The sequence below is a fragment of the Phoca vitulina genome, unplaced genomic scaffold (genome assembly GCF_004348235.1).
Source record: "Phoca vitulina isolate PV1807 unplaced genomic scaffold, GSC_HSeal_1.0 scaffold47, whole genome shotgun sequence".
NCBI classification, from domain to species: domain Eukaryota; kingdom Metazoa; phylum Chordata; class Mammalia; order Carnivora; family Phocidae; genus Phoca; species Phoca vitulina.
The window spans coordinates 2,661,310-2,679,154 of record NW_022589750.1 but is presented as its reverse complement, the minus strand read 5'-3'; the positions used below and the strand labels follow the sequence as shown (position 1 = coordinate 2,679,154).

General features: G+C 56.1%; 3 protein-coding genes across 3 annotated transcripts; all 3 read left to right on the top strand.

The window, feature by feature from the left end:
* Positions 1 to 18: 18 nt before the first annotated feature.
* Positions 19 to 1,710, top strand: TRAPPC1 (trafficking protein particle complex 1). Its single transcript, XM_032431867.1, has 5 exons — positions 19 to 96; positions 208 to 306; positions 458 to 528; positions 871 to 1,009; positions 1,307 to 1,710. The coding sequence occupies exons 2-5, from the start codon at positions 208 to 210 to the stop codon at positions 1,433 to 1,435; spliced, it is 438 nt and encodes a 145-aa protein (XP_032287758.1). The 5' UTR covers positions 19 to 96; the 3' UTR covers positions 1,436 to 1,710.
* Positions 1,711 to 3,120: 1,410 nt separating this feature from the next.
* On the top strand, positions 3,121 to 9,566 carry KCNAB3 (potassium voltage-gated channel subfamily A regulatory beta subunit 3). The gene is made up of 14 exons (XM_032431843.1): positions 3,121 to 3,362; positions 4,668 to 4,711; positions 4,804 to 4,841; positions 5,054 to 5,133; positions 6,405 to 6,449; positions 6,531 to 6,575; positions 6,775 to 6,818; positions 7,007 to 7,093; positions 7,363 to 7,448; positions 7,600 to 7,720; positions 7,804 to 7,898; positions 7,978 to 8,101; positions 8,280 to 8,368; positions 8,602 to 9,566. The coding sequence occupies exons 1-14, from the start codon at positions 3,121 to 3,123 to the stop codon at positions 8,677 to 8,679; spliced, it is 1,218 nt and encodes a 405-aa protein (XP_032287734.1). The 3' UTR covers positions 8,680 to 9,566.
* Positions 9,567 to 14,260: 4,694 nt separating this feature from the next.
* Positions 14,261 to 17,783, top strand: RNF227 (ring finger protein 227). The gene is given in 3 exon segments (XM_032431733.1): positions 14,261 to 14,831; positions 15,096 to 15,115; positions 15,117 to 17,783. Coding segments are annotated over 3 exon segments (561 nt in total). The 5' UTR covers positions 14,261 to 14,326; the 3' UTR covers positions 15,153 to 17,783.
* The last annotated feature ends 62 nt before the right edge of the window (positions 17,784 to 17,845 follow it).

Genomic DNA, 17,845 nt, shown 5'->3' with positions numbered 1-17,845 from the left:
GGAGTTATTGTCCCACCGCTGCAGTTTGAGGAGCCGGTGGGGCGGGGCTCCGAGGAAACCGGAAGTATCTGGTGACGAGCACCGGGAGCAGTTCCGGTGAGTCCGGGGGAGGGGTTGCTGCCGGGTTGGGGGAGCCAGGGACCCGGAACTGGAGCCCCCGGAGTGGGGGCGGTCTCGGAGCGAGGCTTAACGCTCTCTGCCCTGCAGATGACTGTTCACAACCTGTACCTGTTTGACCGGAATGGAGTGTGCCTTCATTACAGCGAGTGGCACCGCAAGAAGCAAGCGGGGATCCCCAAAGAAGAGGTGACGAGAGGGCCCCGCGCAGTCCGGGTGACCTCGCATCTCAAACGCACATGGTCCCAGCCCAGCCCTTCCTATCCAAACCCCGTCTGGTTCCCACCCCTATCCCGTCTCCTTCAACAACCAAGAGCTAACTCTGTCCCTCTCCCTCCAGGAGTACAAGCTGATGTACGGGATGCTCTTCTCTATCCGCTCCTTTGTCAGCAAGATGTCCCCGCTAGACATGTACGCTGAGTCAGAAGGGATGCTGAGGGAAGGAGGGCTAGCCTTGGGAATTTGGGGGGCGGGGGAGACTTTGTGGAGTGGAAGAGACAGAGGGAGGGGAAGGAGACAGACAGAGAGAGGCTGAGTCTGGAGCGAGAGTGCTGGAGCTGGCCTGAGCGGCGAAGGGGAAGATCTGAAGGTAGAGAGGTTGGGTGCGGGGGCTCAATTGAGGAGTGGAGGTGGGAGGTGTCTTACTAAATCAGGCTCTTGTGAACGATGTTTAGGGAGTCGACCTAGACAGGATCGGAAGTATCTCTGTGGAAGAGATTATGCTCCCATTCCTTAATGTCCTCATCTCTGCAGGAAGGACGGCTTCCTGGCCTTCCAAACTAGCCGTTACAAACTCCATTACTACGAGACGCCCACTGGGATCAAGGTTGTCATGAATACTGACTTGGGCGTCGGACCCATCCGAGATGTGCTGCATCATATCTACAGTGCGGTCAGTGCCAGCTCCTGGGACCCTTCCCTCCCCAAAAGCTCCTCCACAGCCATGGTCACTTAGAGCCTCAGGACACCTTGAGCTTCCCTGCCCTAATCCTACTGTACCATAGCTCTGTTAAGTCAAGAGTTTTCTCAGGACTCTTTAGGTCCTGAAACACCACCACTTTCTCCTCAGGGAGGCTTGCCTCCCAGCCCTTGATCCTTGTGCATTCGCACACCCCTGAGGTCACACTAGGTTTGGGGTTGAAAACAAGAAGTGTCCAAAGCCTGGCTCTAACACCCTTCCCCTCCGTAGCTGTATGTGGAGCTGGTGGTGAAGAATCCCTTGTGCCCACTGGGCCAAACTGTGCAAAGTGAGCTCTTCCGCTCCCGGCTGGACTCCTACGTCCGCTCTCTGCCTTTCTTCTCTGCCCGGGCTGGCTGAAGGAAGCACCCTACCTCACCCCTCAGGAGACTCCCTGTCTGCCTGGGGCCCTTCCTAACCTGTTTCATATGAAGGCCCCCACTGCATGCCCCTCTACCCCCTCCTGTTCCCCAGCAGCCCTCCCAGGGCAACAGCCTAAAGCCCACCCTTGTGCCCTCCCCGTCCGAGGAAGGAAGCCTCCAGGAATCCCTACACCTCCAGACCAGGCCGTCGCCAGTTTTATCCCCTACCTGATGCTGCAAAAGTACAGAATAAACTTTTTGTCACCCTCTGCAGCCTAAGCGTGTTAGTTTGTCAGTGTGGGTGGTCCGTCGGGGTCCTGCCCCACTCACGAAGGCATGAACCAGGGTAGCCACATCCCGTGAGCCTGTAAAGAGGCTTTGTCCATGGGCTTCTCAACAATGACAGGTCTTACTCCACTCACAATGGGGTTACGTCCAGATAAACCCATTGTCAGTTGAAAATATAAGTCGAAAATGCATTTAATTCACCTGATCTACCAACCATTATAGCTTAGCCTAGCCTACCTCAAATGTGCTCAGAATACTACATTAGTCCACGGTTGGGCAAAATCATCTAACACGAAGCCTATTTTATAATAAAGTGTTGAATATGTCATGTGATTTATTGAATACTGTACTGAAAGTAAAAAAAAAAAAAAAAAAAAAAAAACCAGTATGGTCGTAAGTGTATCGGTGGTTTACACTCGGGATCCAGGGGCTTACTGGGGGCTGAGACTCCCTGCCACTGCCCAGCATCAGGAGGTATCATACAGTATATTGCTAGCCCAGGACAAAATTCAAAGTACGGTTTCTACTGAATGTCTATTGCTTTTGCACCATCAAAAAGATTTAAAAAATTGTAAGTCAAACCATAACTAGGGACCGTCTGCATTGACATTTTGGGGGCCGGGGGAGCTGTCCAGCGTTTTGTCCTGGCCGCCACTCACGAGCTGCTGATAGCACATCTGCATCCCCAATCCCAGTCGTGACAGTCAAAAATGTCGCCAGACCTTGCCACATGACCCCCTAGGGGACAAAATAATCCCCCCATTGAAAACCACGTTGCTGGAGGAAGGCTGACGTGCTGCGGGTCCCAGGGGGTATGATAATCACCCTCCCAGGTTCTGCCCTCCCGGCTTCTCCAAACACACAGAATATTCAAGCTGCGGAGCCTTCGGAGGCGGGGCTTATGCAGATGAGCGGCATGTTTGGCTGGGAGGCGGGCGGGTTTATGCAGATGAGGGGGCGGTGCCTGCATGTTGATGATCTGGGCCCGCTGCCGACGCTGCTGGGAGCCTAGCGGTCCCGCTGCGGTTTGGGCTGAGGTGGCATTTCTCTTCCACCACCAGCCCTGGTCCCTAGGTCCCTATCCTCCGAGGACCGCCCTCGACCTTTGCCGTCACCCATTTCCCCCTCCTCCTCCCCGCGCCAGGGACCCCGTATCCGAATCTCTGCACTCGTGCCGCCCCCCGCATTTCTCCCCTCCCGCCGCAAACCCCGCGACTTCCAGGAGCCGGTCCCCGCGGGCCCGATCCTGCCTGGCGGCTCCGCCGCAGCCTGCTCAGCCTTCCCGCTCTCCCAGGGCTCGCGCCACTGCACCCCCCCGCGCTCCGCGCCGGGGCTTCCCTGCTCCCAACTCCTCCCGCCCCCTCGAAGCCCCCTCCCCCGCCCTGGCCAGTTGGCATGCAGGTGTCTATCGCGTGTACCGAGCAGAACCTTCGCAGCCGGAGCAGTGAGGACCGTCTGTGTGGACCCCGGCCGGGCCCCGGGGGCGGTAATGGCGGGCCGGTCGGCGGGGGGCATGGGAATCCTCCGGGGGGAGGAGGGTCGGGCCCCAAGGCCCGGGCCGCACTGGTCCCCCGACCCCCAGCGCCCGCTGGGGCCCTCCGAGAGAGCACCGGCAGACGCACTGGCATGAAATACAGGTATGGGGGTGGCCAGGCAGCCCACCCCAGCTGCTCCCCTTTCCTGACCCCTGAGGCTTCCTGGGATGCCGCCAGGACCCCCTCAATCTTCGCTAAGAAGGTTCTAGCTCATCCCATCTCTTCTTTCCATCACCGGGATACTCCCTTACTTGGTTCCGCTGTCTCCGTCCATACCCCTGACTAGGAGAAAATCAACTTTACCAAGGTTGACCGGTCCTGTCAGAGCCAGGTGGTGCTCCTGAGCTTCCCTCCTTATCCCCAGGAGGGCCAGGGATGCACGGATCTCCAGGCTGGGCCCCCTCTGGGATGGAGTGTCCTTGGGTCGGTGTCCTGGGAAGGGGGGGGGCAGGTGGGAAGGAAACGGCTTCTCACTCTGGCCAGCTCAGGATGCCTGACCCAGATACTGCCCTCACCTGCCCCAAGGGCCGGGTCTCCTGCAACCTTTCTTGGTGGGGAGGCGAGTGGGGCTCTTGGAAGCATGGACCACGTATCTCAACCCCATGCTGAGGGACAGACAGGGGCCTGGTGGAGAAAGTAGACTGAATTGTAACCAACTTTCTCAGAGAACTGCTGGGCTCTCAGAACTCGCATAAGAGAAGGAGGGAGGGGCTCCTACTTGGGAGTGAACAGAGGGTACTGATCGGACCTGACTCTTGTCACTTGAGAAATTTGATCTCCTCCATGTGCTGGCTCTGACTGAGAAGCTGAGCCAACTACCTGGGTGAGGAGACCTTGGGAGGAGGGGGCTCTCTGGGTCAGAGACAGACTCCACAAGCCCACAGGAGTGGAGGGAGCCTACAGAGGAAGAGGGAGACCTGGCCTTTCCTGTCATACTCCCCACTCAGGTGTCCTACCTGCGTTTTGAGGGCCCATCTGCCTCCCCTGTCCAAGGACCCCTGCCTGCCTGAGTGCCTAAACCTGACTTGGTTTACCCACTCCCACCGCGGTGTCTGCCCTTCAGTATAGCATTCTTTATCTGCGGGTCTGTTTCCACAAACTCATCACCATCGGCCTGTCACATTCCTCCCAACGCCAAACTCCACACATCCCAGAGATGACTCAAACACAGATGAGACCCTACCAGGAGAAACACAAACCAGGCAGCCACAGAGGCCCTGGATGTTGTCTCCAGAGTCGCCTAGGCTCGGGGCGTAGTACTGCCCAACTCAGTAGGCCCACTGGGTCTAGTTCCTTTGTACTGAGTTACCGGAGGGCTTCTGATTCTGAAAGGAGAGGAGCTGGGGGCTGATAATCTCTGTCCTTAATGGACGCTCCACCCTTTCCCGCTGCTTCTGTATCCTGCAGGAACCTAGGAAAGTCTGGTCTTCGGGTCTCCTGTCTTGGCCTAGGTGAGTTAGAAAGCAGAGGACTTAAGGGAGGGGGTATTCGTGGCTTGCCCCCTCCCCCCACGGTGGTCACATGCCTGGCTTCTCTCTCGCAGGCACCTGGGTCACGTTTGGTTCTCAAATCTCGGACAAGGTATAACTGATGGGCCCTAGAAGCAGGGTGAGGGGGTGTGAGGGAACCAGAGAAGAGGGGAGTGAACTCGGAGAGGGGTTTGGACAACAAGCACGGGGAATGGCAGGCCTGAGGCTGGAGGGTGGGGCCGGGGCCAAGGTGCAGTGGGGCTGCAGTGCAGAGGGAGGTCGCTGGGGGCCAGTGCTTGATCTTCATCTCCGTCACCTCCCTAGACAGCAGAGGACGTGCTGACAGTGGCCTATGAGCACGGTGTAAACCTATTTGACACGGCTGAAGTCTACGCAGCGGGGAAGTAAGGACTGGGGTGAAAGAGCCAAGTTACATCTGGAAGGCTAAGAGAACATCAGGGCTTCTTATTTTCCCTCTAGAGAACCCTGGGAACTCTGTGAATGCTAAGTTCCAACCTTTCAGCCAATGGGCCCCCGACGCACTATGGGAATTGTAGTCCCAACATCAGTCCTTCTTCAGTGTAGACCCCAAAGGGCATTCTAGGCAGTCCAAATAAAATAAAGCCAACAAATCTATCCTGGGCATCAGTCATGTGTCACAATGTGGGGATTACAAGGCTGAATTTTCACAGATCGCATACCCATGGCTTCACGCTGGGTCCTCCCAAACCTAGCCAAAACCTAGGATGACCTTCCCCCACCTCTTCTCCCATCTGGCAAACTCTCCTGCTCATCTTCAAGACTTGGCCCAATGTCAGCTCCTCCAAGAAGCCTTTGCCCAGCTCCCCAAGTTGGTCATCACCCACCTCAGCTCCCAAAGCACTTTGTACTGCCCTCCAACCCACCATCTGTCAATTACCGGTTTACGTAGCCACGTTTGCTGCTCAACTGGGAGGCTCCTCCTTCCACGGAACTTGTCCATGTCACCTAAGTACCTACACAGAGCCTAGCCCAGAGCAGGCACTGCTCATGGGATGAAAACACGCCCTCCCAAAGCTCACGGTCAAAGTGGTTAAATCGAAAACACAGGGAGATATGAAAAGTAACAGGGAAACTTCGGTAACCATCCGCCGTAACAACTTAAGACCTGTCACAGGTTAGCGCGTAATTAAGTGCCAAAGAATTGAGCCAGCAGGAGTTATGGAAGGTGACGAGAAGGGCGGAGCACAGACTGTGGCAATCAGAGAACATTTTCAATAAAATGAAGCAGAATCCAAGCTAAGCTTTGGAAGATGGGTGGGATTTTTGCAGAGACTCAAAGAAGGGGGAGGGCTATGCAGATGGTTGGAACCAGAGCAGACAACCGGTGTCCTCCCCACTTCACTAGTCTGTCCCTGTCCCCTCATATTCCATCCCTTCGACACCCTGAACAAAGCTTGGTACGTAGTTGATGTACAATTGATATTTGCCCGATGAATGAAAAGTGTATGATCACACCCCAAGTTCTGGGAGCCTTTCTTGATTTTGTCCAGGATGAGGCTGACAGCCTAATGGGCTCCTGGTCTCTGGTCTGCTTTACTAGAGAGGAAATGGGTTGAAGGGAAAGGTGGGGAGGAGGGGAAGGAACTGATCCACCTTGGAAGGGTCAGTGTTTCCGACATCGTCTTTCTTCCAGGGCTGAAAGAACTCTAGGCAACATACTCAAGAGCAAAGGATGGAGGTGAGACTGTGTTTGGAGGGGTTGCTGGGGAAATGGTCACCCCAAATCCCTTTTCTTGCTTCTCTTTTTCTCTTTTTCCAGGAGATCAAGCTATGTCATCACCACCAAGATTTTTTGGGGAGGCCAGTAAGTGGCTGCCACACTCTATTCGGGGAGAGCTGCAGAGAACGTGTGAAGGTGCCTGGGAGAGGTGTGGGTACAGCTGCCGCCCCAGGTCTGCAGCCTGCCCCTGAGGACCCGTGCTATCCCAGTACCTCGTGGCACCAGGCCAGCCCTGTTCCCCCGTCTTTGTCACACCTCATCTTTGACTTCCCTTTTCCTGCAGGGCAGAAACCGAGCGAGGCTTGAGCCGCAAACACATCATCGAGGGTGAGAGGGACTGGGAACAGTGGCTGGGTACAGAAGCCAGAAGAGTTGGGAACGTCCTCTGAACCTTTGAGTTGGAGGCTCTGCATAGGGGAGCTGGGAGTTAGGTGGCCATGGCAAGGGGGTAATGTCTGAATCCTGAGCAAAGGGAAGCTGAAGTACTTACCTTCCTCCCCCGACCCGTCCCCCAGGCTTGCAAGGATCCCTGGAGCGCCTCCAGTTGGGATATGTGGACATCGTCTTTGCCAATCGCTCAGACCCCAATAGTCCCATGGAGGGTAAAAGCAGCACCCCACCCCGGCCATCCTTCAAAATGGCAAATCCTCAAACTCTCAGCAGGAAGCCAGCCCCTGCTCACGAGGCCTCCCAACCTCCACAGTGGAGGCTCAGATCTTGGACAGGGAGGGAGGTGAAGAGCAGATACCAATCTCTCTGATTACACAGAGATGCCCGGGGTTCTTGGTGGGGCAGGCTGAGATCCACAGATCTGGAGCCCTGGATGTCCGGGGTCTGACAGGGAGGTTCTCTCTCTCTCCCGTGTGCCTAGAGATTGTGCGAGCCATGACCTATGTCATTAACCAGGGCCTGGCCCTCTACTGGGGGACATCCCGGTGGGGAGCTGCAGAAATCATGGTGAGTGTGCCACCCCACTTCCTCCCGCTATCCCACGACTGGTCCCCCCTTTTCACATGGCCACCCCAAAACCCACTCTACTGGAGGAGGGGGAGTGGAAGAAAGTGGGAAGAGTGCTCTGACCCCCCCGTCTCTTCCCCGCCCCACCCAGGAGGCCTACTCCATGGCCAGACAGTTCAATCTGATTCCTCCAGTGTGTGAGCAAGCCGAGCACCATCTGTTTCAGAGAGAGAAGGGGGAGATGCAGCTGCCAGAGCTCTACCACAAGATTGGTTCGCAGCCCCCATCCCTACCTTTCCCTTGGCCAATCCGTCACCTAGATTCCTATCCCCACTTCCAATCCTCTTGCCCTCAGGTGTTGGCTCAGTCACCTGGTCCCCTCTGGCCTGTGGCCTCATCACTAGCAAGTATGATGGGCGAGTCCCAGATACCTGCAGGGCCACCATCAAGGTGAGATCTGGGGGCTCAGGATGGCAGCACTGGGCCATCTGGGCAGATCCGGGCGGTGCTGATTCACCTTGGCCTCCAGGGCTACCAGTGGCTCAAGGACAAAGTGCAGAGTGAGGGTGGCAGGAAGCAGCCACAAGCCAAAGTCATGGACCTTCTTCCCATGGCTCACCAGCTGGGCTGCACTGTGGCGCAGCTTGCTATTGGTGAGACACCGCCAGCCCTGGACCCCGCGGGGGGCCCTCACCTCCTGCCCAGACACCCCCAAACCCAAGACTGGTTTGTCCCTAGGGAGGACCCTCTTCCTCAGAGACACTCCTCAAGTGTGGGCGCTGAACTGTGGGTGTTCCCCTCAGTTCTCTTTCTTCTCTCCTCTGGCCCCAGCGTGGTGTCTCCGCAGTGAGGGTGTCAGCTCGGTCTTGCTGGGGGTGTCAAGTGCAGCGCAGCTGCTGGAACACCTGGGAGCCCTGCAGGTGAGCTGGGGACTCAGAGCTATCCCCAGCTGTCCCACCCGGAACGGGCTTGGGAGGTCAGCCACTGCGGAGTCCTCTCACTCCGCAGAGGAGAGGTCCCGGGGCGACAAGGGGAGGCTCTTTTCCCGCCACCTGGCCCCACTGCGCTGCTCCCCTCCCTGGCCCCCGAACCCCATGCCCTTCTTGGGTGAGCCAGCACGTCCTGTCCCCTCCACCACCGCCTTCCCCGCCAGGTGCTGAGCCAGCTGACGCCGCAGACGGTGATGGAGATAGACGGGCTTCTGGGGACCAAGCCGCCTTCCAAGAAATAGTCCGTCGGGGCCGCAGGGACCCACACCGGGCCGGCCGCCCCGCCGAGAACCGCTGCCCCGCCGCCGCCTCCCTCCCGCCCCGGATTCGGGGAGGCCCCGCCCACTAACGAGTCCCGGCTTCGAGTAGCGATGCGCATGAACAAAGCCATATCCTCCCGCACTGGGGCTCGAGAGGGAAAGTAGTGCGCCGCCCCCCTCCGTGCGCTCCTCCAGGCCTTCTTGCTAATCCCGGGCATGAACCCCCGGGCCGGCCCCTCTCTGCCCCTTGGTCTCCCGCCCTTCTCTTCTCCCCTAATCGCCGAGGCCCAGAGGAAAGCAAAAAAACAGGGCAGATACAGGAAACATGCACATTACCTCAAAAGTGGCCCTTGAGATGTCATCAAGGGGTAATAACCTAATAAGAAGGGAGTAGTGACGTCATCTGGGACAAAGGCACTGGGGCTTTTATTCGGTACAAAGGAAGCCAGGCTGGTCCTGGCAGGAAGTAAATGGTAGTCTTTGAGGACCCTGTCTCCCAGCAGAAGGTGGAGGGGCGCTTAAATAAAAAAGTGTCAATACTTTGTTCTTGCACGGAAGAGGGTGGGGGGGCGGAGAATGCAGTGACACGGCACTGACGCGGGTAAAGGGAAGTGTGCTGGCAAAGCGGCTGGGGCGGCCTTGGGGAAAAGCTGGGCTGTGCTTTGCAGGACACGGTGACAGCCTTTAGGTCACGGTGGAGACCTGGGGCTGGATTGAAAATGTCTGGGGACAGACTTTTGAGCCTGGAGCAGGATCTCCTACCTAGCAGTGGAGGGCCGCAGTCTTCCTCCTGGCAATAACCTTAAAGCAATAATGCCGGCCCCTCTTCTGTAAGACTTCTCCCAGGGAACTGTAAATAAAATCTCAGCTTGATCCTCACTCCCGGTGTCTGAAATTGCAGGGGTTGGGAGGGTAGGAGCTCAGTCTCAGATACCTGGCCCTCGTCTAGCTCCCTGCCATTAGAAAGCTCCAGCGCTAGCTTTCTCTCCACTGACCAAGGCATCGTGCTGCTAGTCACTGCCAGTCACCGCCCTCACTGAGGACCCAGGTCCCCGGATACCCCAGTCCCCGGTTTTCTTCCTTCCTTCCGTCACCGCACCCCTCAGAGCCCAGAGATCTGGCTTCATAGTTGTGTTATTCCTCCCTCTGACACTCTTGCCTTTGTTTTGCTTAAAGTTACATTAGCCACACTTCTTGTTCCTGTACTTCTCACTTCCCTTTTCCTGATACCCACACGTAGACCAAAGCACTCTCTCGGTGGTTTTGTTGTGGCTGAGTGGGAGGGGCTGATGCGAGGTTGAGGCGTTGGGATTTGGGGAAGGAGAGGTAAGATGAAAACTGGCCTATGGTGGAGATGATGCTGGGGTTGGGGGGAGGGAAAGGAGTTATCATTAAGGAAAAATGGAAGCAGAAAAGCAGACTCAAATGTGATTATGTCGGATACGATCCCTAACCTTCCCCAAAGGACTCTGATTTCCCTGGGACACAAAGTGGGTGGAAAGTTACAACCTTTAAAGATCACAAGACAGGGGAGGATGCACTCTGCCTTCCTTAAAATACAACCTCCCCATCTCCTCACCCTTCCTGGATCCTGAAGCTGAGAGAGCAGCGTAAAACCAATTTCCAAAAAGAGAAAAGTCAGCAGCTGGCTAGCAACCAACCGGATCAACTAATGAATAGTTACATCCACTCCTAACATCTCCCACTCGTTTTGCAAGACTGCGGAGGAAACAAGGGAGGAAACAAGGAGGTAAAATATATGACTAAACTATGGTTAGTTATTCTGTAACAAACATACAAGACTTCATAAATTCAAAATAGTATTCTCTTTAAATGGTTACTTTGGAGGACTCCTCCTTTATTTTAATAGAAATGTCTCCCCCCTTGCTCAAAACATTAAAAAAAAAAAAAGTCCTCTTAGGAATTACCTTCAGAGGCTGTTTGTAAAGCCCTCGTAAGAAACCTTCCTTCATTGCCACACCTCATTTACTGTATTTATCACCCACCTCATTCATTAACTTAACAAGTATTTATTTATCGAGTCCCGCTAGGGTACGGGGATACAGTTGTGAACAAAACCAGACCCAGAACAACCTCTGTGGAGTTTCCAGATGAGAAAGACAAACAAATAACCAGCAAACAAACACAAATTGCAGGTGTCCAAAGTCCAGAGACAAGCACGGGCTGCTACCAGAGTCTACAGTGGTATCTGAAAGGTGAGGCTGCACTCAGCGGTGAAAGATCAGCAGGTGTTAATAAGGTGAAAGCAAGAGGGCTAGGGGAAGCGTGCAGAAGGGAACATGCAAGCCAAAGTTCTCCAAAGCTAGAGGGTCCAAAGAGAGCATGGAAGCAGAATGGGAGACATGAGTTCAGAACATACAAGACCTTATCGGGCACTTCGGAATATTGTCTTTATCCTAAGGGCAATAGGAAACCGTCCATATCTGTTGTTCAGTGATACATACAACCCCCCCAAATTTAGTGGCTCGAAACAACTTCTTAAAATTTTATTTTTACCCCCATTATTCTGTGGTTTGGCTGGTTCCCCTGCTCTTTTCACCTGGGCTCACACGTGTGGCTGGATTGAGCGGGCAGGTCAGCTGAGCGGGAGCATCAGTGGTCTCACTGCTACATTTGGCCATTGGCTGGGACTCCTCAGTTCTCCATGTAGCCTCATCTGCTGGTAAATTCCCTTACATAATAGACTCAGGGCAGGATCCCAAGGGATGAAGGCAGAAGCTGCAAGGCCTCTGACAGACCGTGCCCCAGAACTCACACGTCACTTCTGCCACTTTCTGTTAGTCACAGGAAGTCACGAGGTGAGCCCAGATTCCAGGAATAGGGAAACAGACCCCAATTTTTGACGGGAGAAGCAGCAAAGTCCTTTGGCATAGGAATTTGGGGCTACTAAACTATCACCACATTAAAAGACTTTATTTTATTTTTAAGATTTTATTTATTTATTTGACAGAGAGATACACAGCGAGAGAGGGAACACAAGCAGGGGGAGTGGGAGAGGGAGAAGCAGGCTTCCTGCTGAGCAGGGAACCCAATGCGGGGCTCGATCCCAGGACCCTGGGACCATGACCTGAGCTGAAGGCAGACGCTTAACGACTGAGCCACCCAGGCGCCCCTCACATTAAAAGATTTTAAACAGGAATGGAAATGGTTGTGGTAGAACTTGGTTGGGCTTGAGATCTGGAAAGATCACTGGTGATCTGGTGAAGAGGCTCCTACCAGGGTCTAAGCAAGAGATGGTGGCAGCCTGGACTGGGGTGGTATACTGAAGGTGGAGAAAAGTAGGTGGATCAGGGAGACATTTAGGAGGCAAAATGAACAGGGCTTGCTGAGAAGTTGGTAAAGGAAGGTGACAGTGGCGGGGGAAGAGGGGTCAAGGATGACTGCTTTGGTTTCTGGAGCTGGGTAAAGAAAGAGGTGGGAGGGGCGCCTGGGTGGCTCAGTTGTTAAGATTTTATTTATTAGAGGGGCGCCTGGGTGGCTCAGTCCTTAAGCATCTGCCTTCAGCTCAGGTCATGGTCCCAGGGTCCTGGGATCGAGCCCCGCACTGGGCTCCCCGCTGAGCAGGGAGCCCAGTGGGGAGCCTGCTTCTCCCTCTCCCACTCCCCCTGCTTGTGTTCCCTCTCTCGCTGTGTCTCTCTCTGTCAAATAAATAAATAAAATCTTAAAAAAAAAAAGAAAGAAAGAAAGAAAGAAAGAAAGGGGTGGGAAACGCTGGAGGAGGTGCCGACTTGGGACAAGGGAGATCATCATTTTGGGTTCCTGAAGACAAGAAAGGAAGGTCTGGAGCTCAGAGAGGCTTTGGCTGTCAAACACTTTGGAAGCATTTATATAATCATATCTACCCTAAAAGTTTAAGATGTAATCATCAACCAAAGATATTAAAAGATGCGAGGATAGGGCGCCTGGGTGGCTCCGTCGGTTAAGTGTCTGCCTTCGGCTCGGGTCATGGTCTCATGGTCTCAGTGTCTCAGTGTCTCAGGATCGTGGGATTGAGCCCTGAGTCAGGCTTCCTGCTCAGTGGGGAGTCTGCTTCTCCTTCTCCCTCTGCCCCTCCCCCTGCTCATTCTCTCTCTCTCAAATAAATAAATAAATAAATAATCTTAAAATAAGTAAATAAAAGAAGATGCGAGGAGACCTCAGAACAACATTCCAAAGAGAAGTTGCCAAAAAGTTTTGAATTATGACAGCATCATTGGCGTAAGTGGATGGCTTCCCCCACAGGACCGTGAAGACAACAACTCAGAAGTTCTGAACTATCTCTTTTCAAATAATGGTATACCTCCTCACGGAAGATTATCTTTTAGGGTTGTAGCAATCTAGTTAAAAAAACAAAACCAGCTCTACATTGCCTGTTAAAGCCAGCAAACGCCATGTGAGCAGAGAAGCCCAGCTTGTACTGACCAAAAGAGACGGGTGTTGCAAATGTTGGGTATTGAGAAGTCAACACAACATAGGCTGCGGGGCACAGGATAAAAGGAGCTAATACGTCCTGTTTTCTGTGGGCCAGGCCCTATTCTAAACACCTTGCATATATAAGCTCATCCAATACTATATTACCCACATCGTATAAATGAGGAAACCAGCCAGCCCAGAGAAGTTAGGTAACTTGCTCGGGGTGTCACAACTCCTGAGTGCTGGAGCCTAGGATCTGGCCGTAGAGTCTGTCTGCACTATTACCTTCCACAGCGGAACCTGGGCTACAGGTGCAGGGTAGGAGGGTGAGGAGGCAGCTGGAGGTGGGTGTGGTACCACGAGGGAATGCGGGCTCTGTGTTATGTCCTGTTTACCTGCGGGGCAAGTCAGACCCCTGAGTCAGAGCTCAAGCTGGGCATGATCTGCATGGGGCAAGTCAGACCCCTGAGTCAGAGCTCAAGCTGGGCATGATCTGCATGGCGTGTGGGTGTCCAGGCCTGGCTACTCCGGAAGAAAAGGATTCCCAGCATTCCTGGGAAGAGGGCCATCCAGGGTCCGGGCACCTAGCTGCCGCCAGAGGCTGAGATGTCAGCGGAGAGGTGAGCAGTTTGAGAAGGAGTTTGGGAAGCTGGCCTCACCAGAGCCCAGGGAGGGAGTGTACAGTCATGCGAGTTAAAGGCTGCATCCGTGCCAATGTCCGGGAGGCCACTAAAGAGTGGGCAGAACGGGCAGTGCCATCGGCTCAGGCGGTCCTGGGTGGGGGCTGTCCACGGAGAGTGCACAATTAAACCGAGCGCCCCGGCGGGCTGTGGCGTCCCGGGTCGGCGGGCGGCCGAGGGCTGGGGCGCCGCACGGGCCTGGACATCTGCACACAGACTCCAGGAGCGCCAGCTCGGAGTTGGGGGGCTGCAGGAAGGCGCGTGGGGCGCGGGGGGCGGCGCGACTCCCACCGGCCTCGGCCGCGCAGCCCCGGGGCCGCCCACCCCCCGCCCCGGCCGTCGCCGGCATCCCGGGCTTCGCGCCTCCACCGCCCCCACGCGTGCCGCGGCGGGGAGCGGCCTGACGGCGGCGTGACGCCTCGCGGGGCGGGCCCTCGCCATTAAAAGGGGCCCGAGGCCGCGGCGGCCGCCCCAGGAGCCGAGCCAGCGGCGAGGAGGGCCGGCCCTTTGCGTCCACCGAGTCCGCGGCGGGCGCCATGCAGCTCCTGCTGAGGGTGCCGTCTGTCCCGGAGCGGGGCGAGCTGGACTGCAGCATCTGCTACCGGCCCTTCAACCTCGCGGGCCGCGCGCCCCGCCGCCTGCCCGGGACGGCGCGCGCCCGCTGCGGCCACACGCTCTGCACCGCGTGCCTGCGCGAGCTGGCGGCGCGCGGCGACGGCGGCGGGGCGGCCGCGCGTGTGGTGCGCCTGCGCCGCGTCCTCACGTGCCCCTTCTGCCGCGCGCTCACGCCGCTCCCGCGCGGCGGGGTCACGGAGCTCCCCGTGGACCCGGACTTGTGGTCGCGGCTGGAGGAGAGGGCGCGGGCCGAGCGCAAGCCGGAGGAGGCGGGCGGCCCGGTCCCGGGAGGCGGCGACGCCGACGACGAAGAGGAGAGAGAGGAGGGGGCGGGACCCAGGAGCGCGGGCTGGCGCGCGGTCCGGGGGCTGTGGGAGCGGGTGCTGGCGCCCGCGCACCGCTGGCGGCGGCCGCTGCCTAGCAACGGTGAGGGGCCGCCGGGGGAGGCGGCGGGGAGGGGGAGGGTGCCCGGGATCGTGGGGGGAGGCTCCGGGGGCCGGTGTCGGGGCGCCCGGGATCGCGGCGGGAGGCTGCGGGGGCCGGGGGGGGGGGGGGGGCTGGGGGGGGGGGGGGGGGGGGACGGGGGGGCCGGGGGGGGGCTGGGGGGGCGGGGGTGGGGGGGGGGGCGCCCGGGGTCGCCGGCCCGGCCGCAGCCTCCCGCTGACACTGATCCCCCCCGGTTTCCCCCAGTGCTGTACTGTCCGGAGATAAAAGGACCTGGCCCGCATGAGCCGCTGCACGCTGTGACCGCGGAGCCCAAAGCCGCGGCGGAAGGAAGGTGGGCGCTGCATTCTCGGGGCGCGCTGGAGTGCAGGGGTGAGGCCAAGGCCACCCCGCGCCCGTCCGGGGATTGGCGCCGCTGCGGGAGTTGAGCCTAGGGCAGGAGAGGCCGCACTAGCGAATGGCCCCCGCACCCGGTGTACCGACTGGGCCAGCCTCGCGTCCTCGGGGGAGAGGCCTCCGGGATGGTGGAGACGGGTCCGCATTCCCGTGGGAAGGACAGAGAGTGTGTCCTTAGCTGTGACTTTGGCTTTTGTCCAGGGCAGCTCTGGCCAGTGGGAACAATAGGGCCCATTCTAGCAATTCTGTGTCAGTGGTTTGAAATATTTTAAAAGCTAGAGCGGAAGGGAAGAGGCCGATTTTTGTGTCATGTTACTGTCACTTCTCCGGCGTGTTAGAGAGCTGAGAAAAATAAACGTGTTTTTCTTTTTTTCCAGTGCTGGTATGCCTGTCTCCCCAGACCCGTAGTGTGTTCCTAAAATTATTGAGATGCCTCTGTGCCTCGCTTCATTTCACAATCTCCCGTCAACCTGTGAGGGCAGGTATCACAGGGTCCAAAGGGCATTCTTCTGAGCCACCTAATTAGGGCCCATCAGGGATAGGAAAGCCATTTGGTAAAGGCATCCCATTTTAATCATTTGATATTATTTGTCATCTTTACAATCACAGGGAGAACACTGTCACTACTGAAAAGATGCATATCATACAATTAAAATAATTATTTTTTTTAAGAGCGAGCACTCGAGGGGTCGGGAGGGACGGGAGAGGGAGAAAGAGGAGCTCAGGCAGGCTCTCCACTGAGCCCGGAGCCTGACTTGGGGCTCGATCTCATGATCCTGACCGACATCGTGACCAGAGCTGAAACCAAGAGTCAGAAGCTTAACCCACTCAGGCGCCCCTTATCGTACAGTTTTAAACTTGTGCCCCCTAATTGGACATCGCCCACGGTATGCCGTGGATTCTGTTTTAAAATCCTGTGACCGCCTTAGGATACGGTTGTAGGCAGGAGCTGCAGCATCACTGGGATTACACCTCAGGGTCCCACTTCAGACGCTTGGGTTTTAGCAAGAACCCCAGGTGATCTGCAGGCACGTAAACCTCGAAGCAGCGCTGACTGAGGTCCTAGACTTGCTAGGATGTCACCTTCCGTGGGTGGAATATTTAAAAGTTGGTATAAAGGATATAAATTTTATTGGAAGTTGTAAAGGGACATTCTGTTGCTGAAGAAATCTTTGTGTGCGTGGTTTAATTATTATGTGACATTTTCCTGAGTTAAAAATGTGAATTTATGAAATAGAAGCCTGTTTTTATAACCACGTTTTGGCATTTTCCTGTGCTTGTCTCAGCTTAAATGTCTCCTCTTGCGGGAGGCCGTTCTCAGTGTTCCTCTGAGCGTAGCCCCCTCCCCCCCAGGTGCTGTTCCAGAATGCCTTTGTTTTCCGAGAGGATGTGTCTTGTGAGTGTGAGCACGGCAAGAGCAGTGACTGCCTCGTGAGTGTTATATGTCCAGGCTGAACAGTGGTGGTGAACATGTACTGTGTCCTCAATAAACGTTCGTTGGCTTTAGCTTTTCTTTTTTGATACGATCGCCTCAACGACAAAGCGTCTGGTCCCAACCCGAGAGGCTCTGGCAGTGAACACGTGTCAAGGAAGTACTGAGCAGTTCACATCTTCAGCAAGCATCACTCCCCTCACCCCAACTTTAAAAAAAGTGGGGGGCTCCGCTTCCTACTCAGGACTGCACCTGCGGAGCTGTACTGACCTCTGCTGACTCTTGGGGGAACTAGGCAACTTGAAGGGGGAAAAGATGATCCAAAACGGATGAACGGGAGGCAGTTCAGAATCCTGCCAGGCACCCTCCCGCTTCACCTCTGTCCAGTAAGGCCCACCGGGTCTCTGCTCTCAACCAGAGGACTGTGTGGGTGTCCTGCGGCTCACCCTCCATCTCTACACTGGGTTCTTCACGTGGGGGTTGGGGCTGGAGAAAGAGCCTGGGAATTTTAGTTGATGATCCAAGAAAAAAAAATAGGAAGTCACGAGATTAAAAAAAAGAGAAAGATGGATGACATGGAACGTCAGAAAGCAACACCCTCTCTTTCCTTACCCCTCCCCCCCACCAGAGAACTCCCACACTCAAAAATAACAGAGCACACAGAAAGGAAAGTATAATTTATATGTACAACCAATACACCTGATACAGAAGATGGGGTTGGGACAGCCCAGGAGTGGGTGTGAAGAGCCCGGGAAAGGGGCAGCGAGGAAGTGAAGGGGCAGCGAAGAGGAAGTGGGGGGTTCGCCATGCAAACTGCCACTCTCCCCGGCCCTTCCTGGGGAGGAGGGCGTGCCCATGTCTCCCCAGCCTGCCCTCCACTATTTTGTTCTGGTCCCAAAGGCAAGGCAGCCCCCGGACTACACCCCCTGCCTGATCCACTCAAACTCAGCCCGTATCTAGGCCTTCAGGAGGGAGGGTAGAAGTACTCCAAGAACCTGAGCCCCGGGTCTGGGGGCTCCCCCACTTCTGGCCTGTAGCATTTTCTCCCACCCTTTCTAGGTGACCCGGGTCCCTGGAACAGATTGGGGAGCTCCTCTTTGGCTTGAGGGAATATCGCCCAACCATCACTCTCTTTGTCGGGGGGGGGGGTCCTTGGTCCCTAGGCAGA